Genomic DNA, 27,693 nt, shown 5'->3' with positions numbered 1-27,693 from the left:
ATTCATACATTAATCGCATAGGAAGCTCTTCTGGAAGCACTCAGGAAGCAAGATGGGATGCAAAAACATATGATGCACACAAATGTACTTCTGCCCCTCAAAGGAAGAACACTGTCAAATTGACATCAATAAAACCCCAAAAGTATATGCTATAAGGAACTTTCAAACCCAGAAAATATTGCACAACCGAAGAATGTGAGCTTCCAAACGTGACTTTACCATAATAGGAAAAGTATTTTAAAAACTCTAACTTTAATATTTCATCAGGAAAGACACAGCATTTAAAAACATTATTGGTTTATTTCAAGAGAAAAGAATAGCAAAAATGTTAGTTATGAAAATAATATCAGACCCAGATCCTATTACTTCAAGGATGATGCTTTCAGAAAAAAGTCTGGACTTGATAAATTCACAAGCGAGGTTTATACAAACTCAGTCCCATACATCAAAGAATTTCAAACAAAACATAATGTCTTGAGCAACTTATGAAGAGGTACTATAGTTGAGAAGAGGCTACATTAACAACTTACTCTCAGACGGGCAAGCTGAATAGCAGAAAATCCTCTCACGCCATTAACTATTGGAACAAGTCTATTGTACAAAGCCTAGAAAAAACACACAAAAAGTTAATGAAAGAAAAAGTTACAACCAGGATCTAGTTAAATAAAAAGCCATTGTTTTTATTTTATTCAGACTAATTTCAGTAAGAATTTCCCAACCGCATAAATTGTGGACTTCTGTTTCACGACTTAAAAAACAGTTCCAAGGAGGTGGTAGGCTTTCAAGCAATGCCTATAATTTAACAGTCTAAATCCAATTACCAAAATTACTGTGTTTTTATGTTTCACCAAAAAATATGTATTAGTTTTGAAATTGGGAGCCGTTTAAAACTTTAACCAAGGTCCAAATTATTCAAACTATAACTACCATTTTTAAACTGGCCTACATGCACATTTGTGTCGTACCAAGTAACGGGGATACGACAACCCTGTTCAGTTTTAACACTGTAGCCAAAAAAAGGAGGCTCCTTCCTTTACTTTCTCCCTTTCCTTTAAAGACTCAGGTCAATATTTGTGTTAAGATCGCAACAGATTTAGTGGAGGGAAGAGGATCTAGTTTATTTCCCCACAACCCCTTCTTCTTAAGGTACATCATACCCAACTATACATCAGAAGTGTAGTTTTTCACTTTAAAAGGAGTACAGAAAATATTAACAATAATAAGACTATATACAGAAAGAAAATCTTTTATTAGACTATTTAGTACAGTCTGAAACAGTTGACAATGTACTGGGCATAAAATCCTTATCTTAAAGACTACTTTACGGTAGCTGTTTGCCAGAAAAATATATTCTATAAGGAAAATTTCCCAGCAGAATATAGAATGGCTTCAGCAATATTTGCTTTTCACACGGTGAAAATATAAAAAGATAATCAACTTATTTTGCTCTGAAATGCAGGGTATTGAGAAATGGAAAAGAAACAATGTCATGTGGATATCAGAAAATAATTCTCACCTTATCAGATTGCGTGTTCTCATGCAAGATCCTAGCATCAATAGCAGCAGCCAGCAAATTATTTGCAGCAGTAATAGCATGAATATCTCCAGTCAAATGAAGATTGAACTAGAAGATGAACAGAACAAAATCTTTTTCTGAGAAACCATTTAACTCAGTTTATTAATCTCAGACAGATTAGCAGCAACAATTATTGCTGTCTCCTTGAGGCTGCAGCTCTGATTAGTCACCTATCAGTGCAGATGAAATATTATCAGGTTGAAAATAGGCTGAGCTATATGAAGGAATTGTTTTCACCTCAGTACGTGGTAAACTACCCTTAGTGTAGCCAAACAAAGCCATGAATGTCTTTATTCTTTGCTAAATGATCCAAGAATGAAAAGCCCAGGGCTACGGTTCCACATCATTAATACTAAATTGGTTTAATGTCAGTATTTACTAATTGACCTGGCCCAGAGGTGCAGATTTCTGTTGAATCCCCTGGAGCACCCCGTGTGTGCTGGCTTGAGGGGTGTATGCCAACTTTCTGCTGGCAACGGGAGAACAGCCTGTAGCTGATCAGGCATGAACTTTCCTGACACAAAGTGCGTCCAACAAAGTTTTTTTAGAAAAAAACTGAAATCAGCAGTTTAGATTAGACTAGGACTTGTGTTACGTAGGAACTGTATTTTTTATGTATTTCTGACAGCAGGAGGTGGAAGGTCAGTTTTGATTGCACCGCAGCACTGACAACAACCGACAGGAGCCCTTCCCTGTGCTCACACTCCACTTTCAAGGTGGTACTTCACCAGTTTGGGCCATGGAATGGTTTCTGTTGAGCTCTAAGTTAGACTCTTTGGGGTGAAACCATCATGCCTGTCCAAAAAAAGCACTGTGAATATACACAGCAGCTTAGACATGCTATCCTTACATGCCCCATTGCCCAGAGAATCTGCTTGCGTTTTACACTCTGGAAAGCAACACAAAACTCTGCTGTCCCCTCTGAAGGGGACTTCCCATGCTGAAGCCCCATGGCACACGGCTAAGCCTACTGAGGACAAGGGAGGGAGGTGGAGGAAGGCACCCAGCTCGGATGGCAGCAGCCAACCGACAAGCAACACTACACACGGTGGTCTATATTTAGCCTCTGTCCTTGACCCAGCCTGTCCATAAACACGTGGATCACCTAGCTCTACACCGTGAATGTTGTGCTAGGCAAGGGTGCACACTTCAGAGTATCACTATTTTCACAGTGAGAGTATTCTGAAGGCACGCACAAGGCTGGCTCGTTCCAAAGCCGGCACGTGATTTTCAGAAGCCCTCGAAGAGAGCTAAGGATGATGCCATCTTCAACAGAAATCCATTTACTGGTGGGTAGAGGAAAGATTCATTTAGAGGCAAGAAAACAATTCTTTCACTTTGACAGTGCCGGGGCCCCAGGGGCCCCACCAGCCCCGACTGTCCCTGCCTGGCCCCCTGGGGGTCCTCCACAGCCCAGGACCCCACGTCAGCCCCCGGGGCCGTCAGCCCCTGCCCCAGCGACACCATAGCAGGGCGGGTCTCCAGCTCCCTCCAGCCCTGCCCAGCCATGGGCCCCACCAAGCTGGGTCCACCTGTGTGCTCACGTCCTGGCCTGGCCTCAGCCCATCCCCATGGAGGTGCCCGATGCCCAGGCTGGAGCTGTCCCTGAGCTCCTGGCTGCCTGCTCCTGGCTGGGGATGGGACAGGCAGCAGCTGCCAGGCCCTGCCTGGCTGCCCCCCTGCGGAGCCCCAGCCCTTGCAGCTCCCCAACAGCCTGCACCTATGAAAAACAATTTTTCACAGGAGACTTCTCTGTTTCATCACTGCTGTTGAGCCAAATCATCAAAAAGTTGTGGTATTCGCCCCTCCGCAGTATTCTGGGCACATCTCATGCTACCACAGGAGGACCAGCCTGGCTAAAAACAAAGTCCATTTTGTCATATTCAGTGACTTCGGCTAAAAAGAAATATTAAATCTACATTTGAAAAAGAAATCTCCTCAACCCACCAGCCCTGGGCCTCCCTGCCTTTTTTTACTCCACCAGAAAAGCAATGCTTTCTCATTCTCTTTTGCAATAGACGTGGATACAAAATTCATACAAAAAATAGCCGTAGCCAGCTCTGTCTTGTATGTTACGCATGGATAGTGGGCTTTCTTCTCAGGAAGCATCTGAAGGGTAGTGAGATGTTACAAAACATGTACAGTATCTGCGCAACGTTTTTGCATCCCGACTCCCCAGCCTCTCCACATCACACAGGAGGCACGTGGAGATGGCAAGGACTATTCCAATTCTCCAGGCAGACCACCGCCACCAGCCAAGCGCTGCAGTGGCCACCTGGGCCTGGCCACCCCTCCCAGAAGGACGGGGACTTGCTGCATCCCCTGCTGTCTCACCTCCTCCATGGGAATCACTTGAGCATATCCACCACCAGCTGCTCCACCTGCACGGGAAAGCATATGGTCACATCAGACTAGCATCGGTTTTGGAAAAAACCAACCACACAAAGTGAAACATACAGTGTTGATGACACATTTCTCAGAATTTTGATTTCTATTAGGGGATCAATGGTGCACCCAAATAAACAGGATTTCCATAAACCTTGCTGGCTTTTTCAGCAGGCAGTAAAAAGGGAATTCTTGATCTGAAATGAAAGCCTACATATGATGGCTGGCCCAGACATTGGCTACATAAGCCCTCTGCTCCTGCCCAGATTTAGAACACAGTCATGCACATGCAGCTGTTGGATGGAAAGACGTAGCAGTCACGAGCAAGCAGGGCTTCTGAACGAAACCTTCACACCCTTGCCTGAGCGCTCCTTTCCCACTGCCTCTCAGGGTACAGGCAAAGGAGTTTGCTGTAGCCTACCCACAAGTTGAGTGGAGGGATTAAAGCACTCACATGCACCAGTCTTGGCTGAGAAGCACCAAGCACCAGGAGCCTTCCAGCTGAAATCAAACTTGTTAACTTAAACTTCAGCAAAGCAAAGTAGAGCAGATGGAGAGTGCTTGCCCAGTTAGGCACCAATCTCAGCTAAGAAATGGCAAAAAAAAGATTGCATTACTTCCTATCAGCATTGAAGACAGTCTTGAACTCTGGCTAGCTCTTACCTGGCCCTCAGGCTCTTAAAAGGTTTCTAGGCAAAAAGGCAGCAGCCCATGATTAGAGGCAACAACTCAGAAGAACAGAAAGAAGAGGTTCAGACCTAGCCAAAGGTGATGCAGGCACAGGCAAACCATATGCATAACTGCCAACTTCCTTAGCTTGGATATTTCCAATCAATACGAGGTGATTTAGGACTCGTTCTCAAGGAAGAATTAAACAGTAACATTCAGAGACGTCTTTAGAGAGTCTCCAAACAGAGGAGTGGCTGGAAGGGTGTGTACTCACACAAAACTCCTCCTGGCTAACACATGCCTTTCATTATGTTTGGGCTTTATCTGCATTATCAATATGCATTAAGTACATGAACATAGATATGAACCTTGCATGAGAAGACATGTACAAGAAACCTTTATCTATTAGTGATATACTCATAAAAATATCCAATATGCTACCATTCAGACAACCCACCGAGTTAGTGAAATAACTAAGGAATTAAAAAGAAAAAAAAAAAAAAAAAACAACCCAAAAAAACCCACATTTCCTTTTAATCTGAAAGAGGTCATAGAGTCTGCAAATATTACATACCTTTAACTCCAAAAGTAGGTCCTTGGGAGGGTTGTCTGAGACAAGCAAAGGAATTAATGTTAAGGTGTGCAGTAAGCGCTTGAACAAGACCAATTGTGACTGTGCTTTTCCCCTCTCCAAGGGGTGTAGGGGTTATTCTAGCAAAACAAGAAAAAACATTAATCAAATTCTTTCCTGATGTCAGTCTCACTAAGGATATCAGAACTTACAGCTTTTGATTTCAATGAAGAATATTTATACAGCAAATTTCCATAAGATTACTTTATCTCCACAAAAATACTGCCCCTAGCTCAAGCTGGAATGCTAATATACATGTGTCTTCTATTTAAGCAATTTACTATGATAGCAGAAAAAGAGAAGATTATTTTGGCAAAAGTTCTAAAAAGAATATATTGAATTTAGACATTTTTATTACAGCACAAAAGTCTCACCAGTTTCATTAACAAACCATCCATCAAGATACTCTGAGCATGTATTAATACTTTCTGTAATAATACATCAGATGTTTTATTCCCACTGCTCAAACTTTGAATGAAATAATAGAATATTTTAAATTAAATAACCAACACTTTTTGTTTGTAGAGCTCAACTCCATCTCCAGCTTCCATGTCATCATAACCCTCAACAATGATAGATCAACTGCTTTTTAAATAAAACAGGACAGAAAAGTCACTCTATTCAACTGAATATGATTTATTTTACACTTATGTTTCGTGATATTTTTGCAGATTTAAGGGTGATGAGGGACAATTACAATCACAGTCCAACCTCCCATACAAAAGCTCAAAAACCTCATGCTACAACTCCCACACCTAGACCATGATTGAGCCAAGACTCTAACCTCCACTCAAAGGCTCTATTCTTGTCCCTTTAATGAAGGGACAATGACAGCTGATTTTGCAAGTAAAAAACTTCATCAGCCTTCTGTGAATGAGACAACCCTCAGTTTAAGTGATGTCCTCCCTACTTTCAAAGTCAACACATTTGCTTATGATGCATGTTAAAAGTTGGGGGCGGGAGGGGGGGTCTTGAGGGGTTTTTTTCTTTATTCTTTCTTAAAGTATGAACACATCTCATGTCTCCAAAATGCATTCAAACGATTCATCCAAGGCATAGCATTTCTCTTTCTGACTGGCAAAAGAAGAAAGCCTCAGTCCCTTTTCCACCCACACTACTCTCACACAAGTCCTACTTTTTGGCAAAGTGTAACCATTCATATCTTTGCTGCCTTCACTAACTGCAGAGAAGTAAGTACCTTAGTGAAGTTGATGTTAAGAACTAAAGTTCATTCCCAAGGAAATATAAGCATGCACACGCATCCTAGTCAAAGAGGAACCCTCATCCTATGACCTCTTCAAAACTTGAGTTAAAACGTCTAGCTCTAATTAGAAACACTTCCTTTCCCAACTAGTAATTTTTCCAAGATATTGCTATCCTCAGAGCACAATTCAAATGGCATAAAAACATTAGTAAAATTGTCAAATGCAAGGAGACATCTGTGTTGTCTCCTTGCCTTTAAGATTCAGCTTAGTTTAGTTAGTTCACAGACTCACAGAAGCCCTTCTTTGTCCCAAAAATGTAAACACATGTAATACATTAACTTGCCACAAATCTATCTTTTGCGTAATAATTGGATCCTGGGCTTTTTGTTAAAAAAAGAAGACTGGTTAGATATGTCAGGAAAACTTTGGGCAATAGGAGGCAAGGCAAATTAACATCTTCTATACTGTTCTAGGAAAGAATTTTCCTATTCAGACAAGTAATGTTTCAACTCAAGTTCCACTGAAATCAATGGGTTTTAGTAAATCGGTAACAGATTCCCTGAATCGAGACTTTTCAGAAATAGTATTTTGTCTACTGACAGCTTTGAACTACTCTTGTATGACCATGTAGTACCTGAGTTATTTAATTTGGGCATTTTTTTTTCCCACATTTACAACACCATGTTTGCCAACCATCAGATTCTAAAGCATCATCAATAACTAACTATCCAGACTATTTTGTCATCCAGCCTTCCTAGAACGTACTCCCTTGACTTAAAGGGGAATTGACAAATTTTTAGCAAAATATCTATGTAGAGCCCAAAAAAGGTGAGTGTCGTGGTTTAGGCCACGAGATTTAGAGCGTATCCTGAGAAGAATCCATTTCATCTACTCTCAAAAGTGGTTTTGGTCCCTGTTGTCTTTTTATCCATACTATGCCTTCTTATTTCCTTCTTATCTACTGAAGGAGCACAGACTCCTACTTGGTTTTACTGTTGCTACAATGACAGCTTCCATTTTTCTGACCACTATTTCTGCCATCTCCATCTTGTCCCAGGATCCTTACTTTTGTACAAAGATGCATCTTTCAGAGCACCACAGTCAGGTTAACTCACTTTCACTGACAGTTTCATCCTCCTCACTACGGTTCTAACACTGCCTGCCCAAAACCCATTCAAATATCAGCATGGTTTCTCCTTGCCCCTTGTTCTCCTACACCCCTTGTTCTCCTTCCATCTCATTCACTTTCATCTATTGCCCTAATCTCATTTACTTGATCCTTTTATTCCCGTGCATTGAAGCCAGATATAAAGAATATACGAGTAATCTTGAAGCATTACTGCACTCATTCAAAGACTTAACAAGATAATAAGTCTTTAAGCTACTAGTTATTTAAAAAACAACAACAAAACAAAGAAAAAAAACCCACACCAAAAAGCAAAGTATGCCACTATGAAAAAGACACCTATAACTGTTTACTGGAAGTTACCAGTACAGGACTGCCCACAAACCCCCAAAACTCAGTGCACACAACAGTTGCACTGCTAACAGAACAACTTGTATTTGCAGTGCTTCCTGTTGGTGGTTAACTCTCTTTTTGAACATCGGACACACGAAGTTCGCATTTGAGAGAATTCAGAGACACCATCACTAGGTTATTTACTCAAGCGCAGGTCAAAGCACGGCAGAAGGCTGACCCGGCACGCACAGCAGCACAGGGACTCTTTACAACTCTTTATGAAACAAGCCCAAACAAAGATGCAGCGTGCTGGTAGTTGCATGAAGAATAGTATCTACACACAATCAAGCACCACATAACTAAAACGTTCTGGTAACCCAGAGCTTAATCTAAAATGCCTATGCAAAACGAGCCAGAAAGCACTCAGAATTTTCTATGAGAGAGACCTTTTTCCAGAGGACAAAAAGATAAACACACCATTTTTCACCGATCAACCTAGGAGGAGCAGATCTTGCCTTTGCTGAATTTCCAGTGCATTGATACTCTGCACCAGCCACATCCCTACTGAGAATGTAGCACTGTGGGAGAACCAGCCTCCGCCAAAACGGGGGTAAAAATGAACTGGAACAAGCTTATTTTCACCAGTGTACTCATGCAAGCACACAATGGTTGCAGCAGTAAACAGACATGTCTTTGCAGAGGAGACCTTGACTTCATCAAATCTGGTTGGCTTTAACAGCCTGCACTTTCAATGTCTTCCTCAGATTCGTTTGTTCATTTTAATCTGTTCTCTCTCTTCTGAGAAGACCCTGTGATCCTTAGTTTTCCTGGAACTAGAGTTACTCAGATGAATATCTAAAGGCTCAAAATGTCTAAAGGCAGCTGTGATGAAGAAAACCAGCAACCGGACTTCCCTAAACAGTCTAAAGCACTTGGGTGACACTCTCCCAAGAAACCTCATCCACCGTAGCAGATAGGAATAGGCACAAACCCCTGAGAAGTCAAAACCAGGAACCCGACCCTTCAGTGTCTTTCCACCTAATAGAATTAGCAAAGCATAAGGACTCTGCAAATCACACTGTTCAAGCGAAGCCAGATGATTGGTCTGAACAATTCACTCACCTATCCTCAATCTTACATGAGATATACGCTGGCAGAACACTTTTGATTCTCAGAGGAACAGTAGCAGCCTGGAGACTAGAGGATAAATCTTAAGAGCTAAAGAGTTCTTTAATAGTTTCACAGAATCACAGAATGATCAGGGTTGGAAGGGACCTCTGGAGATCATCTACTCCAACCCCCCCGCCAGAGCAGGGTCACCTACAGCTATTTTGAATGTCTCCAGAGTGGGAGACTTCAATAGTTACCAGAACCTCATCTTTAAACATTAGTTAAAAAGAAAAAGCCCCCCCAAAAAGAGAAAAGCCTGAAATTAAAAGAAATTTTTATTCCAACAACTTCATCAGAAAGCTTATTTTAAATATCTTCCCTTTTGTACCTGGCCTACTTTGATCAGTTTTTATAAATAAAATAATCCACTTAAGCTGTTTTGTGGACATTGAGATGTTTTTGCTGGCTACACTACTGAGCCTACACTCTTGCAACTTAGGTCACTCGCTCGCATGAGTATAAAATTACAACTGCCAATGGCTAACTTTAGCTCAATTGTGCAATGCTGTGCTTTGACCTTATGCAAATCTAGAAAAAAAAAATCTTCCTTTAAAATACAGTAAATTTTAATGAACTTCAAGAGACTTTTATACCCATTTGCATTATTCTTCAAATTTCTTTAATATGTTTTCAATCTAAACACAGAAATCCCACAATTATTTTCCTCCTTAAAACTTCTTATTTTGCCACCTACCAAGCGGTCACCAGCTCCTTGGCACAGTAAGTTTTCCATAACATTGGAAAACCTTCTCTCTTTATGTATATAAAAACAAAGATAAGAATATGCAGACTTTTTGTTTGTTTGTTATACATCGCATTAGCTTACAGTGGAGCTGTTTCTGTGGGAAAGCTACATGAGGTCTCCCAAAGAGAAAATAAACAAACAGTGAGATGATACACTGCACCAGCTGTAACCTCCTCACAGCCACCCCAGCCGCTGTGACTCCAGCAAGAACTTTACTGGATATGTGACAATTCTCCTCTTTCAAATTTCCTATCTTCAAATCACCAGTATCAGCAATTCCAAAGATTTTAATGAGTTCACCGTTCCCATGTTTCACATGGAAACCTGTGAAGCCTACTATGGAGGGCATGGGCAATCGAGTTCTCATAAATGACAGCCTCATCTATATACATCTCCCATCCAAGATTACCACTGTCAGAAATTTATTTATGAGCACAGAATTGCAACTCCTGTCACTTCAGCGAGGTGAGATTATGACACCATTGCAGTGGCATCCTCAAAATGGGACTGATGTGTGCTTCCAGATACGAAAGCACAGTGATCACTATGAACCTAAAATGACTGAACAAAGCCAGGAACAGACTGAGGAAATCACAACTACAAACTCTCAAAAGCTGATGAAGGCCCATCCAAGACAATCCCAACCGGGAGCTGCGCAGTGACATGACGAATACATGACAAACTGCCTCAGCCATGACTTGGCTTTGGACGGTCAGATGTTTCAGTGCATCAACACAGTGGTATTTTCCACACCTACCCTTCCCCGTGCTTTTCCCTCTTTTTTATGTCTACCATTTTTCTTTTCTTTTAAGCACCTCGTGTCCCAAGAAATACAGCGAGCAGAAATACAATCCGATACGTACCCATTAGAAGTAAACTGCAATTCTAAATCTGAAGATTCTGTCCCTAAGATATTTACCATCATACAACTTGTACAAGCATTAAGTTAGTATTTATTTCCCTCCATTTTATCTTTCTGAAAAGGTAGTTCGTCACAAAGCAATCTATTAATGTTAGGTGAGAAGTACTGATTTTAAATTTTCCAGCATTCAAAATCCAACACACTTCTTACTAAAAGCAGCACTATATTTCATAATTTTTCCACGTTCTATTATTCCTCGGCTTGCACTTTTGAAGTGAACGAGTTTCCAGAATGAACTGGTAAAACCCACAGCACTGGGGCATTTAAAAACAAAATGCTGGAACACACACAGTGTAAGAAGTTTTAGATGTAGTTTCCTCTTGTGTTTACGAATATTCTACCTACACGCTTGAATGCACGAATCAAGTTACACTGGGCACTAAACTTAGTTACTGGGTCATGCACAAGATTCGTTCATTTGCATGCTCTCAGCTTGCGGTGAATGGGAGGCAGTTTGAATTAACATATCCTGCAACATAGGGGTTTTTAGCACACTGTAAGCCTGTATATATGCAGTTCATGCTCAGGAGCTAATTACTCCGTGATAACTCGTGGCTCTGTCCCCAAGGCGTCTTAGCATGAGCCCTACCAGTCACACACACACACAAAAAAGTGAGGATGAAAGAAAGCGAAAAGAATGCTCTCCACGCAGAAAAAAATGGAAGTTATGAAGAAATTAAGTCTTCATCCTATTTTTGGGCGACACGCTCTGTAAATCAAACTGCAATTTTTCAGCATATCAAGTATGTATTGGATGAGGTTTTTCGGTGTACTTGTGTCAATTCAGAAAGAGCAAAGAAGACTTTCCAGTTAGTAGCCAATTTTTTAAAAAGTCATACATACAGCTATCCTTAGAGATAAAAAGGTACATTTGGTTGCATTTTGCTATTCAGAAAAACAAGTTTGAGCTCTAGCACATCAGGAATAAATTCCTAGACTTGGTGAAGCATTTAAACCCGACTGTGGAATTACAGGCACAAATGTCACTGGCTGCCTCATGGATAGAGGTTGGAGATTTTGCAGCTAGTGGAATACATACTTTTCACTCCCTTCACAGATGAAAAGCTCACACCATACATAACAAATATTTCCATCAGACCAAATACCCTGGAGTTATTATACGCAAGTATCTTAAATGCTTCCTCTGAACCACCAAAAACTTATCCTGAAGATCTATACTGCATCATTCTAAAAGAATTTCTAAGTATCTTTGGTTACTGTGAATAAACATAGTAATTCAAATGGTAGGTTTTGGTTGACGTTGCCTCAGCAGGGAGAGGATGAAGAAAGCAACTGAGGATATATGTCACTCCCCAATTTCCACACTTGATTGGTATTCAGTTTTCATTGTACTGAACATTTCCGTACCAGACGCAGTTCCCCTCTTTTCTTAAAATCTTTGTCTGCTACAGTCATTTCAGCAAATGAGGACACAGAAACACAAGTTATATATATTTTATATGTACCATATTTCAAAGTCAAACTTTGAACTCTCTCAGAAGAGAACGTTCCCGCTATTGGAGCCACCTTGCCCAAGCACTCCTTGTGCAGCAGATGTGGCTTTGTACTCCCCCTACCAGATGCAGTAACTTCAGAGAAATCACAAATCGCAACATATTGCATAAGGAAGTTGTGTAGGTACCAAACCCAGCCATTTCTTTGTGAAACAACTCAGTCTTTATACATGTTACATAACCCTAAGAAGATATAATTTTCTATTTGTTGCCAGCTTTTCATCTTGCTAGTCAAAACTTCCCCATTTCTTCCACACGTGTATACACTTCTGTCTGTGCCAACAAAACAACATTCAGAGAATTGCTTGAGATACCTTCCTTGAAGAAGACTGGGAGCAAAAGTGGAGTGAAGAAACATAAGCACTGGTGCATACAGTCTGACACAGCTAAAATCCACCCGAATGGGGCTTTGCATCATGCTATCTTCCACCTCGAGAGATTTTCAAATAACCTCCGCTTCTGTGAGACTCTGCTGCTAGAGAAGCCTGCAGTTGACAACATGAGCCTGAAAGTACACGGTAGCAACTTTCTTCAAACTCAGCCAAATGCTGAATCTGCTCTTCTTTTTCTCCAAAGCAGCAAAACGTAAAGTAAAACTCTACCAAGGGAAACCAGGCTCAACCAGCTATTATTTCGTTTTCTTAAACAACCGTTCCAACGTCCTCCAGGAACATCTTTATACATTGCAGTTCTATCACATAGCTTTGAAGACAGCTTCATGACTTGCCTGCCTCTGCTTTGTAACATCAGGTCTCTCAGTCTACAACAGCTCCATCTCAGAGAGCGCCAGAAATCCAGGCTGTCCCCACAGGAAGGCAGTAAAGCAAAAGGTTTGCAAAACACCACCCCGACTGAGGAACTGGTAGATCAAGGCAGTTAAGAACAGCCTTCTCCTTCTGGATCAGCCTAAGGCTGCATTTTAAACCTGATTGGTTTTCCTTACAAGGAAGCAACAATACAGATTAATTCAGAATATAAAGAACACATTGCAATCTAAATATTAATGAGAACCTTCACGTTTGTTCACAATTACAAGTTTCCACTTCGCAAACCAGGCAAATGAAAAAATGTTGTCTCACTGAATGTAGAAAAAACCTGTAGCTCTTCAGAAGAGAAGCGCATAATTCCTGCTGAGCAGAGCATTTGCTATAATCGTGGGAACAGAGAGCAGAATAAGCCTGCCTGGAGACATGTCTACATTTCAGAGGAAAAACATTGCTTTTCTAACTTTGTAATCTGTTCTTCAATAAAAAAAGTATTTGTTGTTAATATCAACAGATTAGCATGTAGCTTCTGTTAAAGTTTGTTTATAAACAGCCACAATACACGCAGACTATTCAAGTTAAACATTTAAAATTCGGATAAAACAGTAAGAAAAACTCCACGCACCGACAGACAACATTTAAGAAGCTTAGAACAAACTACCTTTTCTAAAATGTACTTCAGTAATAAGAGTTTGGAAGAAAAGTTGTGTTGCTTCAAAAACTGCTTGCTTTCAGAAGAGAGCAATATACAGCCGAAAACATTCAGGGTTCTTATTTGTGCAGTGTATCAAAGAAGATGTAAGCTGCATGTTTACATTAATATGAGTGGAAAGGGTGGACATTAATGACATTACTGTGCATTCTTACCCAGCAACTAGAACATATTTTCCATCTGGTTGATCCTTTAACCTTTCCAGCAGGGACAAACGTACTTTGGCTTTGGTTTGGCCATAGATCTCAATTTCATCTGTAAGCAATCCTATCTCCTTGGCAAGTACATCAACAGCTTTTGGACTCTGTGCTCGGGAAATCTCAATATCACTGGAAAAGAAAACAAATAGGAGCCAGGAGATTTCTCTCAGCTTAGGTGGTCGACGACAGGGCACAAAACAACAGCAAATACTCCAACAACGGGGTTATTGTATTCAGTTTTTCAATCCACTCTCACATTTTATTAAACAAACCTAAATATTAGCTAACACTGAATAGAATATAGAAAATCATGTGCAGTGTTTGTTAATTGTTACAGTTTCACAGAGCTTTCTCATTTAATCAGAATCCAAATATTATGTAATGCTTTCATATCAAGCTAGAGACGTGTCTGCTGGATGCTCAAGCATGTCCCACTGGAATGGATGTTTCTGGCTTTGTTTTTCTTTTCCTCCCTCCCAGTATATTTCAGCACATACACTTTACTAAAAAGCACATACATTCCTTGGCCAACGGTCACATAAACACATTAGCTAAACCTGACGCTTGTGCATGTGGCGCCTTTCATCAGAGGGTACCACCAGGCACGCTAAGCCTCACTACTCCCCCACGAGGGCACCAAAGGAAACAAGGCCTTGGAAGATCCAACCCACGCACTTCTAAAACACAGCTACACCAAAAATGGCCACATAGCAGGAGTTTAATGCACAGGGTTCAGGCCACAAGTCCAGTGAGCATATAAACTATTTCCAGCAAGGACTGCGAGTGGCAGCTGAGGCAAGAGAACAAGCACGCAGCAAGCACACATGGTAGAAGGGCCTGAGAGGAGGTGGCTGTAGGCTGGGGGACGCTATTGTATCTGCAATTCCTGACCCAGCCCACCTAGGGTCTTTGGATTTAATACTCCTTCATGGATTTTTCGTTTGAGAGCTTGACCTAGTTGCCCCTTATGGCCACTTAACCGTTTAGCAGCTGCTAGCTCCCGCAGCAGTGAAGTCCAGGGCCCAGCACACAAGATGTGAGGAGTTGTCTCCTTTGGCTTTGAATTACTCACGTCACCACAAAAGCAAGTTAAAAAATTACCAAGAGATTAATTACTTTCAGCCCAGCCAGGCTAAATTCCTTCCTGCAGTTTCAGTTGATTACAATATTTTTAAGATAGAATCTGGCAATGGCATCAAAGCTAATGTCGTGAACTTTTAAACAGTCTGCAAGACCTCAAATATCCACAGATGGACACAAAACTACTGCCAGATCTCAACTCTACGTGTGGACTTCGGCTGTTCTGCATCCACCAGCAAACGATCAGTTTATGCCAACTTAATTGCTTGCAATTTTGTGAGGATATCCTACACTGGGACCATTATTCAATTCTAATTCTCAAGTATCCCACTTTTGCACCCTGCAGCAGCTAAGTGAAACCCAGAAATCATCCATCCAAGCACTGACGTAACCCAGTACTACAGGATAAGAAGCTACTCAATCACAGCACTCAGTGGTTGCGTTGCAGACCATCTCATACTAACCTGGAATCTGCTTTCTTTCAAAGACAGACTAAGCACATCCTCTTGCGTAGAAGCTTACACCTTTGGCTTTTTTACCTATTACTTCAAACACAACCATCCATAAAAATGTATCGAGAACACAAGATGGAGTGGCTTACAAACATCACATGAGAAAGAATATTTAAAGCTTTCATTCAGAACTCTCTATATAAAAACAACTTGAGTCCCAGAAGAATATTGGTAAATTGATGACAGTGTGGTACCTTAAATATTTAAGCAAGGAAAATTTGTAGGATGATTATTATTAAAGCAACTGATGTATTCGGCAAGCAGAGAAGGATGTAGACGAATATGACAGACAGTTAATCTGCCTATTTTTCTTCCTACTAAATTTATCAGGCTTTTTACTAAAAGATAGAAGCTACTATTTCAAATCTCAGGCCAGACTATCAAGACTCCCTGTAGCCATCTCAGCCCTTTCTATTTCCCTCATCTTTTGGGTCACAAACACTTCCCTTTCAGAGTGCCGAAAGAAACAATGAGGATTTTCCCACTGCTGGCAAAAAGTGGAAGAAGCAAAACTGACCAAACTGTACACTTATAAATAAATTAAAAGGTAAAGAATTTCTAGATAATTACAAATACTTTTAGAAGTTAAATTGACAGTGGATGCTAACATTGCTGTCATTGTTTTCCCATCTGATGTTCCCGCAAGAACCTTCAAGGCAGCCAGACTTTAAACAACTTAGAAACCCTTTAATGACAGATTGCACACTGATAAATGCAATACAGTGATAAAAGGTATATTTTCACAATGAATTGACATTTATGCCTTAACTACTACTGGGGCTAAACAACACATACAAAATGTTTATGTCTAGTCTATTATTTCTGGTAAAAGCATTTTCTAAATTTCTAAATTTCTAAATCTAAACAGGAAATTAAATACTTGATTATAAATGGCATTTAGAAGTCTACATTTGTAGCTAGCTCTTTCAGTTTGACAATATATTCCCTACATTTGAAAAAACAGAATTATTCAATAAATTAAATTACTCAATATTGCTGGAAATGTGCAACAGTGGTTCTTCTGCAAGAATGAGAATTGTTAAGCAAAAAGTTCACCATTGACAATGGTAAGTTGTAATTTACAAAATACAGGAAAATTTAAAAGTTGGGGGAAGGCTCTACCTCTACTCAGCCTGTATGCTGGATTTTTATTTTTTTTTTACTGTATATTTGTAAGAAAATCTTCCGTCCCATTTCCAGTATCTTTGGAAATACTTCAATTAACACCCAGATCTCACAGAAATCAAAAAGCAGATGTTCCTAGTTTTAGTGCTTAAGCAGCTTTGCCTCATTTTCAATGAAAAATACATGTGTTTCCACACAATGTGGTATATTACTGCAAGATTATATTTTATAGCAAGATACTTTCCATCTGATGAGTTATTTTACATTTAAAAGAAAAAAGACATAAAGCTATAGAGTTATGAAAGAAATAGAAGTCCTATTACTGGTTATGCCATGGATATGCCATTATATATGAATTATGTAAATATCACACTCATGACATCACATGCTTTAATCTACCTTTTAACTGTATTATTTAAGAATGGATTTTTCCTTTAATTCTAAGGCTTTAATTCTAGAAATGTGACATGCTGGCCCAGGAAACATTCAAGCATTTATCCCCCCTTGTGCCCCAGGGGACAACAGAAAACTCATTCTTTTGACATCTCTGTTTCAAATTACAATTGTGACCATTCCCATTAAACTTTTCTAAGTGACAGTGAAAACTGAATCAAAGTGCTTAGGAAAGAAAACATTTTCTTACAGCTTTCCAAAACCACAGCAGTAGGATTCAGAATTATAGAATCACAGAGTGGCTGAGTTTGGGAGGGGCCTCTGGAGGTCATCTGGTCCAACCTCCCTGTTCAAGCAGTGCCACCTAGAGCAAGCTGCCCAGGACCATGTCCAGACAGCTTTTGAGTATCTCCAAGGCGGAAGACTCCACAACCTCCCTGGGCAACCTGTGCCAGTCACCCTCACAGTAAAAAAAGTGTTTGCTGATGTTCAGATGGAGCCTCCTGTGTTCCAGTTTGTGCCCATTGCCTCTGGTCCTGTTACTAGGCACCACTGAGAAGAGCCAGTCTCCGTCTTCTTTGTACCTTTGTGTTTATATGCATTGTATTTATACACGTTTATAAGATCCCCCTGAGACTTCTCTTCTCCAGGTAGAGCAGTCCCAGCTCTCTCTGCCTGTCCTCCTGTGTGAGGTGCTCCAGTCCCTTTATCACCTGCGTGTCCCAGGAGCATGCATACAAATAAGCAGACGGCAGAACCTCACTTCAAGTCGTTGGTTCCTCTCTCCGTCACCCAACACAACCAACACACAGCAAAGCACTTCAGCACAGCAAAGGGCTCAGGCTGCTCTAAATGTCAGAGATGGCAACAACCCTGCCACGGCAGACCTAATATCCCTTTGGCCCAGACACCGGCCTTGGGAGGTGAACAACGGGAAGTGATTGAAAAGATTCTGGCTAGGAGAATAAATACACTTCCTGCTTTTCACATCTACACAGGAGTTTAAAAGTCTAATGCAGAAGAAAGTACTGCTACTGAGGGAAGAAAACGAACACAAGACCAAATGCCATTGAAACCACTGGGCCTTAACTAGATCCATAAACACCTTCCTACGTTAGGGTTTAGTGATCAGGAACTTCTTGTATTTTGTATTCCTGTTGACGTTACACAAGGCTTCACCTCCCTCCCTCCCTCTCTCCCTCCCTCCCTCCCTCAATGAAACCTTCCAGTTTTAGGTCTTCATTAAATAAATCTTGGCTCCAGTGCACATCATAAAAGTGAAAATTGATGGGAAACAGAAGGACATGGTCACAATGAGGCATAGAACAAAAAGGCCCAACGTGTAGTCCACATAAGCAGATTCAAAATAATGAGGCATGGACCATTTTTGGGTTCATTGTCATATTTAACACTTGCCTACTCTTTTTTTTTGTTGTTCGTTTTTAATTTAAAAAAACATTTATTACCTGGGCACTGGGGAGATAGGCTGCAGTTTCAAGCAGCGGAGGTCCCACTTCCTGTACTGCTGGGACTGGATCCATCGCTCTGTGTTTTTCACCATGTTCTGTTTTTAAACAAGAAAAGAGCACACACCAGCTGCATCATAAATGCTGAACACTAATTTCAAACGACCTCACTAGTATGTTGAAATAAATTTTATGGCAAAGGCTAACAAAAAACAAACTTAAAAATCTTTCCATTTCATGCATTTAGGGTGGAAAAAAACCCAATCACTGCACTATTACTGTCCTATTGTTTGTCCACACTTCAGAAAGAGACAAGACCATTAACATTTAAGTGACAGAGACAAGTCTCTAATTAGGCACTTGGAGATTTTATTCTGGTAAAATGGAGAATTAATTTTATTCTCTCACACCTCAGAAATAATGGAAGATATTATTTGTTCACTGGCTGACTCATGCTGCTTTGACATAAAACAACAAACTTTTGGACCCTCTATCCATCACGCCACAAAAATGTGCACAGATATAATTTATCTTCACTGTCTTATGAGAATAAGTAATGTTAGTCTACTGATACAAGTGCTTCTGCCAAGCTTTACTGTAATCATCAGAATTATGACATGTTAGATTTTGAATTTACTTTTCCCTAACTAAATGTAACAGGCATGACTCACCCTAACTAGCTGATTAAAAGTGGAAGGTGTTCAAATGAGCAAAACAAAAATTAAAATCTAAACTGTAGAAGCAATTTCTACAATTCACAGAAAGAGCAACAAATTTACAATGTTTGAAGTTACACTAACCTGCATTCGCATTGCTACTGCAAGAGAACCAACAGTGTTTTCAGCAGCATGGTTGTTTTGCTGATCATGGTTGTGTTTCTCTGTAAAATAAAAGTATTGCACTAATAAAACACAAAGCTGTTGTGAGTGGTGCATGTATATTTGAAAGCTATGTCCAAAGAAAAAAATTCTGAATGTTGACTTGAAATTTAACAATGTCACTGACAAAATTAGAGGTGGCTTCTTTAATACTTGAAATGAAATCACCCAGGAGGATGGATATAGTGTGAAAACCAGAGAACAACTGTATTCTCTGAAGCATATTACGCAAACGCACACACATATGACGAAGCATACACATACTTGGAAAAGAAAATTAGGAAACACAGAGATTAATTCCAGGTTCCAAATAATTGCTTTTGGACAAAAAAGACAACACCCAATAAACCAATAACAAAAAGCCAGACAGCTATGAGGATCTGAAAAGCTACGTATATTTTTAAACAAAACACCTAAATGAGCATGGTAAAGATTGTTTTTTTCCCACACACAGCAAGAGAGAATAATGAAACTATCACAAAACACTACCTAGGATTATTGTCCAATGGGATTTATAACTTGGAATCAGAATATGCAAAAATTATTGAGCAGCAAAAGTTATCTTCATCAATGTGACATTAAAAGTAGATATTCTGAAGAGCCTACACAATTTAGAGTGACTCCAACTTCAGAGTCAGTTATTATTGTTTCTAGTGGCAATATATCATATAATAATCATACATCAGCTACCCTAACTAAACACAATATTTTGTCTTTGTCCTGTAATCCTTCTTTTGGCTTGTTTTTCTGTTGTTGCTTACTGACTTCTATCTAGATGCAATTTCTCCAAAATTCACATCCCAGTCTCTGTGGGTGTATCAAGGCCCCAGTCACATTCTGAAGGGCGTAGACATAACTGTAATAAAAAATAACAACCGTACGCTGACAGCTTTAACCTTTCGCCCACAGGGGAAGCGAAGAGCAAACCCTGACCTGGTCAAGCTCACACTCTACTCATCCCATCTGAACCGACCATAAAATGCTCATGTTGCCTTGCACCATCACCCCTCGCGACCAGAGTCCCTGCGGTGGCAGGGCACAGAAGCCTCCGGCTGGAGCCAGAGGGGCAGGCAGCAGCACGCAGCGGAACCAGCACAGCACCCCACCACACGACGCCCAGCTCCAGCCCACTCGCTCGCACCCGTCACCGAGAGAGCCGGAGACCCTTTCTGCAGACACCCCCAGCCTCATTCAGTACGTTTTCTAACCCTTCCTCAAACTTCCTTGTCACTAGACATCTGTACGTCAGTGGCAAGGCTAACCAAGCAGAAGGTGACAGTCCAGACATTGAACTCTAATTAAGAAAGTGTCTGAAAAGTCCTTCTACTTGTATTAACTCTTGCCATTTAAAAGAAAAAAAAAATCTGGAGATGCTCGGTTAGATTCAGACAGAGGAGTTTTACTGGAACAGACTATCACAGTCCTAAGTTGACTGTTGTTGCTTTGAGACCAGGCTGGGAGAGCTGCCAAAGAGACAAATTAAGTCGGAAGAATGAAGTTTAAAACCCCCTTTCAGACAGCTGTGCTTTACAGAAACATTCTGACTTTTTATGTTATTTGGCTTAATATGACTTCTTTATCAGGGCAGAGCTAGCATGTGTGTAAATACATATCAGAATTAGACATTTCCCTTCAATAAACTACATCTCTCAGGCTGCCTATGCTACACGCTCACCCCACAAACGACTAACCGGGCTTTTAGAGGGGTGAAGGCGAAGCTAGAGGTGAAAGTCACACACACACGAGGAGCTAGCAAGACAATGACAGGATTGCAACAGCTCTCTTAGGATAAATTTTCCAGATGGGAGCCAGCATAGCAGTCTCTGCTTTGGATTTTGGCCAGAAGATCAGCTGAACATTGTGCTCCCTCCTCTGGCTCACCCCAACGAAGGCCCATCTGCCCATCTGTCATGCACTACCTGTCTGCTCAAGCAGTTTAGAATAGTGAAGAGGTGGGGAAATGGTTGAATTTCCCACTAACGTACTTAAACCATACGGGCTTCAGCTTCCAAGCCACCCCAAAGGAGCTGGACATCAAATCCCAAATAATTTTGGCATCCTTAAGTTTTGTTCAGAAACTTGATTTTCTTTTCTGTACTTTTACATATAAAGCGTTTTCCCGCAAGACACTACCAGCACTTACTTGATTCCAAAATCAATAGTGCAGCAGAGTAAGATGTTGCGCTGCTAGAAACTGTAGAACATTTTAGAATTGTTATCATCTAAAAGTCTTTTGATCAGATTGAAAACATACTTGAAAAAGAATTCTGTGACTTCAGAGCAAGCATTTTCAGCTCTACTCTCCTGGCGTATATCATTACAGCTGCCCAACGCAACTATGTCCTTGCAAATTTTGAGTGCTTTTAAAACATGTTAAACTACATGTATACCTACGCAAGATCGAAATCTAGCAAGAATAAAAGACATTTCACAGCCATTGTTACTTTCAGGCTTCGTGTAGCTCCTGTGACCCCACAGATCTTAAGTTGGACATTTCTAAGGCGAGAAAAAACCCAGAACAATTTCCAAGCACCTCAGCCAGATTCCACCACGCATTCAAAGTGAAGAGTCACTTGCTAACTCAGTTGTTTCTCCAAGGTCATGACTGCTCCACAATAGGCTTTTAATAAATATCTTGCAATTAAACTAAGTGCATTCTTCCTGTCAAACAGACACCTGTGTTTCATGTACCTCCCCAGTAAGTCTTGAGGCCAGCATTTTTTAAAGCTGCTAAAATGCATTTCTGCTATTCTTTCGGAGTTTCTCCAAGATTCTGACAATCTCAAAAGCACAAGCGTAAAGTCAAACGGGCATTTGGTAGATGAGTTCTATTTAAATTATCTTGCTAAAAATCTCATGCTGCCTGTCCAAATAAATGCTCTGCTTAGCACAGCCCACTGATACAACTTGAAAAATGCAAAGAAACCTTTATGCTTATGCCAAATCTTGCATTTCCTGCCTTATGAATGAATGTTGGTGTGGTACCAGAACACCACTCAGACACTTTAATGCAGTTTTCCTAACAGCGCTCTTTTAGGGAAGGGAAACGTTAATATTATCTATAGTTGTATATAGCAACTAAGGCACAAAGATACTTAAGTCTCAAGACATGGCATGGAGTTACACTGCATAACTTTTAGGTCTCTGAAGACCCAGACTCCCTCTGCAATGGAAGGAGAGAATTAGGTATCTGAAAGTGGGATTTGTACCAGGCAGCACACAGAGCCAGGAGAGTTCAGTCATCAGGGTTGCCCGCTCAGGCTACAAGGATTGGCTTACCCCCGTCCTGCCTTCATAGACCTGCACCTCTACCCTGCGTCCAACACTGAAGAGGTTTCTGCGTAGAAAGATTAAAATGAGGAAGGACCATTCCTTTTCATTTATTTATTTATAGGTCCTAGCGCTGTACCATCATTCCCTCTCTCCTCTGCCCTTTTCTCCCCCGTTCCGTCTTCATATGAGAGTATGTTATACCAGTAGGTTGGACATCTGCTGAAGAGACCTATGCTCCAAGCCCTGCCTCACAGATACTTAACAATTATATCCAGCAATCCCTATGCGAAATAAGCGGGCATTAAAGATGCAGAGAGTCGTCTAATCGCTAGGCTAAGAAAAAGAAAACATGAATTATTTTTGGACAATTTGTGCAGCGTCAGCAAGGGATAAGGCTTGGTACCCACCCCTGAGATCCTCATTAGGACCACAGCACCGTTCTGGGAGGTGGAAGATGAACGCCGAAATGCCTTCAGACAATTGAGTGCATAATAACCCAGATCTTCCATACCCACAGAGGGTGTTCAAGTAAAATGGATATCACAAAAGACAAGGAAAGGAATCTCTTGCTAAGCCCGTGCTTTGCATGGGAACAGCAGCTGCTTTATGATAAGCCCGATCTTGCATTAGCTCTGCATAGAGTGTCTGCTCCACTTGTCAATAAGGAATATACCTAGTTTAAGAACCTTACCATTAGCTTTCCTTATGCCCATTTCCCCAGTTTTGTATCAACAGATGTTAATAAGCACACTCGTGATAGATTTAGAAAAACACATTAACCAATCACACTACACATCTCCTTCCTTATTTTCCTCTTCATTCGCAGCATAATGCCACCTGGGCACTGAGCAGTCAAATTTATATACGTACAAAAAAACTAGAAAATATCTAGAGAACTTCACAGGACTTAAAGGAATTTTACAGGAAATGCAATTCTAGCAGTAGAATAGAATAACTTCTGGGAAGCTTGCTTAGTTTTATTCCTAATAAAGTTCAGTAGCATTTTTCAACTGAGAAATTAATGAACATATACCCCCTCCGCAATCAGTCAGGGGAGGAGGAGGGAGGGGAATCCAAACTCTTTCTTTTAATTACTGCAGGAGACATTGACGTTCTGCCTGTCCTAAGCTACACACGCTTTCTCTACTCCCTCCTGCACCATTCTCTGCACACAACTTCACAGCACTTTGCAGTTGGTATTTTTGCTTCTCTTCTCTTTTCCCCATGTTCCAGGTGAGTCCACAGAAGCCACAGGATAACAAAACAGTACTAAATAATAGCTCATCTGATGACTCAAAAGTCTTTCCTCTGAATTCTTTGAATCCATAGGATCATCACTTATTTAACAATCCTGGTAGGACGAATCTGTCCCAGCCTTTTGTCCCTCACCTGACATCTTTTTCTTATTTATACATCAGAGACACACATATACATCCCCTGTATGCAAACACGCACTTTTAGAGGCCCTCTCCTGAAGATGCAGCTTTTAACCACACAGTGTTGTCCCCAACAGGCCACATACTTATCTCAAAGACTCACTGTACATCACTTTCAAGAACTGCTATCTTTTAACGACTCTTACCTGTCAGCAAGTCACGAGCACAACTGATAATGGTGGTTCCAGGCTGTATCCAGCTCACAGGAACATCGTCGGGTTTTGTACTGCCAACTACCACCACATCCGCACGATGAAGCTAGGGACAGCCCAAAACAAAACACGCATTTAATGTTAGAAATACATTATTGAATACGCGTCTTATAATATTCAGGTTTATACAGCAATAGCCTTTTGAGCAAAGTATTTGCAAACAACAACAACAAAAAAATCCAAATTGATGGCTTCATTCTTACCCCGCATGAAATTTAAGAACAATAGCATTTAAAATGAAGTCAGGTAAACAAACTGTGAAATCAGGCAAGTGGAGTCAGAGTCAACACCAATAATATTTAATGGGGTTTACATACTTTCAAAGAAAAAGCCCTATCGTTGTCCAAAGTCCTGTCCAACAAGATAACTTGGAGAGACTTAAGAAAGAGAAGGGTTGAAGGACAGTAAATAGGCAATTATAAAGAGTACAGTCAGATTATCTGACCATGGAAAACCAGGCCAGCTGACAGGAATGCAAGATGACCTAATCTGCAAACATCAACGCCTTTGAAGAATACCAATTAAAGCATTTTTTTTCCATCTCAGTTCATGTTTGCTAATCAGTGCCTCTGATTTAGTTCAACCTGACAGATGTTGCAGCAAAAATGGTCACTATAAAAATTCTCATAATCAAAGACATAAGCGTCTTCCTTTCCTCCCTCCTCTGAAACAGGGTCCTGTACCACTTATCAGAATCACTATGAGATAAGGGACAGCACCAGAGACAGATGTATAAAGATCCACTAAAAAGCAAAATACAGACACAGCACTGCCTCAAGCCTGAACATAAAAAATATTTCAGAGACACAGTGATTTGGGGAATATTTTGAAAAATGTAAATTAATACCAAGTGTCACAAACTCAGCGAGCCTCTCTGTGAATTGATTTGTGACTGACAAGCATTCCAGCTTCTTTTTTGGCCAAAAGTGCTCTGACGCAACCCTCCCCAACGCTCCTGCCAAGAAAGAACAGCTACAAATCCTATCAGCATAGCAGGTTTTTGGCACTGCTGAGCATCCAGGAGGGGAGAAGAGCATAACTGTAGCGGAAAAGGCAGAAAGCTAAAAAAGCTCTATCTTCTCCTCAGAGGACACAAGGATGGCCTAACTCTCCTTAGAGATCCACGTACGGAAACAAAGCCAAAAGTGTGGGAGAAGATTTACTTGCTTGACAAATGACTAATGCAATGAGTTGATTCAGGCTTCAGTCAGAAGTTCTGCAACACTCCTATGACTGCCTGCAAACGTACAGTCTCAGCAGTCATTCAGCCTTATCCAAACTGCTTACGCTCTTGCATCTGGTGCGAATATCGACTTACATGCCACTCCTAGAAGGCCACATAAATCACAGTGCTTGACCAGCATCAAGTCAAACCGTACTGAGAAATCTGCAAGCAAATTTGGATAAAAAGATTCTCCAACCACTTGTCTACCAGGAATAGTATGCTGAAGACACACTTTCCCCTGCAAAAGAAGGCAGCCTCTGCCGTAAGTCAACATCATCAACAAGAGGAAAACAGTAATTATTCTCAGTTACATGAACCCAGCCTTTTTTTTGTAACAAAAAAAATTATTCATATTCTAGCAGTTATAACTCATATACTGAAAGTCAAGTATGTCATCCCATGCAAAGCCTCCGGGACGAGGACCAAGTGTTTTACACACCACTTAGCATCATGAAACTATGAACCAGTTGAGAGCTGTATGCAACAAGTAATAATTTTGACAAACGTTCAGCCAACATACTTATGACAGAATTGATCCAATGTAACTATAATGCCAGAAAACGACTGACCTGACCAAATATTCATCGCTATGACTACCGATCATAATGTTCAAAAATGTTCTTAACAGCTGGACACAATCATTTTTGTAGCCAGTGTTATCACTATTTCGGATGGCTAACATCACAGATACCCATAAATGTATCAGAAAACCAGCTGAACCTTTCATCTCATTGCCCTGCCCCACCTCCTCCATGAAAAAAGTTCTATCACATGGCAACAAACAGTTGTCCTACGGGTTGAAGACACACTGATCTCAGAGCCTTCCCCACCACTATTTCCTTTTCCTTATTTCAAAAATAAAGTAAATGTAAAGAGAAAAAAATCAGGTACAGATACAATTTAGCTCTCTTGCTATGAGTATTTTATGTGCAACTATTGAAAAAGTTCCGTCAGAGTCAATAAAGTATGTATCACAAAGATTTTATAGAACTTTTTTTCCCTTGTGAGTATTTTTAAAAAATTGTATCCAGAGACTTGTTTGACTGGGAGAGTGAGTCCACTGAAAGCGAAACAGTTGTTTATAGAATTTTGGGTGTCCTTGGATAAGATGTGTGTAATCTTCACTGGGGCATTTTGGTTTCACTTGCAAGAAGTCATGCCCATGCCTCCTCTGCTTTTTTTCCTCTCTTGCCATAACCTACTCTTTTGACTGCCTATAAATCACTAACGCAAGCCGCAAGCCTTGGGAAGCATGTGCAGGCTTATCTCCTACATCAGAAACAAATCACGGGCGTTAGAGATGGAAAAGACCTATGAAACCATCACATCCAACCTCCCTAGCAAATGCACCGCACAGTCCCCAGACAGAGGACGCATCTGACAGGAACCAGATGCTACAGGCAGCCGTGGCCAGAAGGCCGAGGAGATACCCACGAGGGATAACGTGCGGCCGGAGGGTGACTGACTGCCCGGTGCCCTGGGCAGCAGTGCTGCGTCCTACCAGGCAGGCTAGAGGAAGGAACGATGAGCATGATGCCAAACCACCCCTAATGCACTAGGCAATAGGTTGAAGACAAAGTAAGCTAATACTCCAGTACTATCCTGCCTCCTCACTGGTAAATATTTTTTCAGTTGGGAAGTGCTGTGCCAATAAATAATCTGAAACCTTACCTCATAACAAAATATGACTCTCTCCACCAAGATTTAAGTAGAAGCAGATTAAGAAGCACCACCCATTCCCAAGACAGAAAACCAAATGTTAAAACAACAATACAGACTTTCCAGCCAAGTATTTAATGATAACGGTACAAAGTAGCTGTATATTCCAGATTACTGAAAGCCCATTTTGCCGTGAAGCCTGCATAAAAGTTTCACTTCCCCATAGTTAAAACTGACTGCTACCAAAGCAATTTTTTAATACATGAGCAAAGAAAAAAATATTTGAAATTAATATTTGAAACATAAAAGCCCTCAGTTTCCTGGGTATGAAGTTAGGCCAGCTAAAATTTAAAAGATGGGATGAGGAATAGGAACCCGATTCAAAGTTTTTTCACAACTCTTGTTACGAAAAAATCATTTTCCACATGAGTTTACAGATCAGGTTCCATTTCCATCACAGCAATTCTAATTACTTTCTGCAA

General features: G+C 40.7%; 1 protein-coding gene across 1 annotated transcript in view; it reads right to left on the bottom strand.

Moving 5' to 3' along the window:
* The window catches only part of MTHFD1L (methylenetetrahydrofolate dehydrogenase (NADP+ dependent) 1 like), a gene marked incomplete at its 5' end in the record, with an annotated part of 171,294 nt that overhangs the window by 128,838 nt on the left and 14,763 nt on the right, over nt 1–27,693 (bottom strand). The window contains 8 exons of the mRNA XM_082480716.1: nt 531–605; nt 1,517–1,624; nt 3,911–3,957; nt 5,205–5,341; nt 13,908–14,081; nt 18,529–18,626; nt 19,329–19,408; nt 24,262–24,373. Coding sequence (XP_082336842.1) covers nt 531–605; nt 1,517–1,624; nt 3,911–3,957; nt 5,205–5,341; nt 13,908–14,081; nt 18,529–18,626; nt 19,329–19,408; nt 24,262–24,373 — 831 coding nt within the window. The remainder of the gene's footprint in view (nt 1–530; nt 606–1,516; nt 1,625–3,910; nt 3,958–5,204; nt 5,342–13,907; nt 14,082–18,528; nt 18,627–19,328; nt 19,409–24,261; nt 24,374–27,693) is intronic.

The sequence above is a fragment of the Vanellus vanellus genome (assembly GCF_965231255.1).
Source record: "Vanellus vanellus genome assembly, chromosome: 3".
Classification (NCBI taxonomy): Eukaryota; Metazoa; Chordata; class Aves; order Charadriiformes; family Charadriidae; genus Vanellus; species Vanellus vanellus.
The sequence above is the reverse complement of the archived record's forward strand: the minus strand, read 5'-3'. Positions and strand labels throughout refer to the sequence as shown.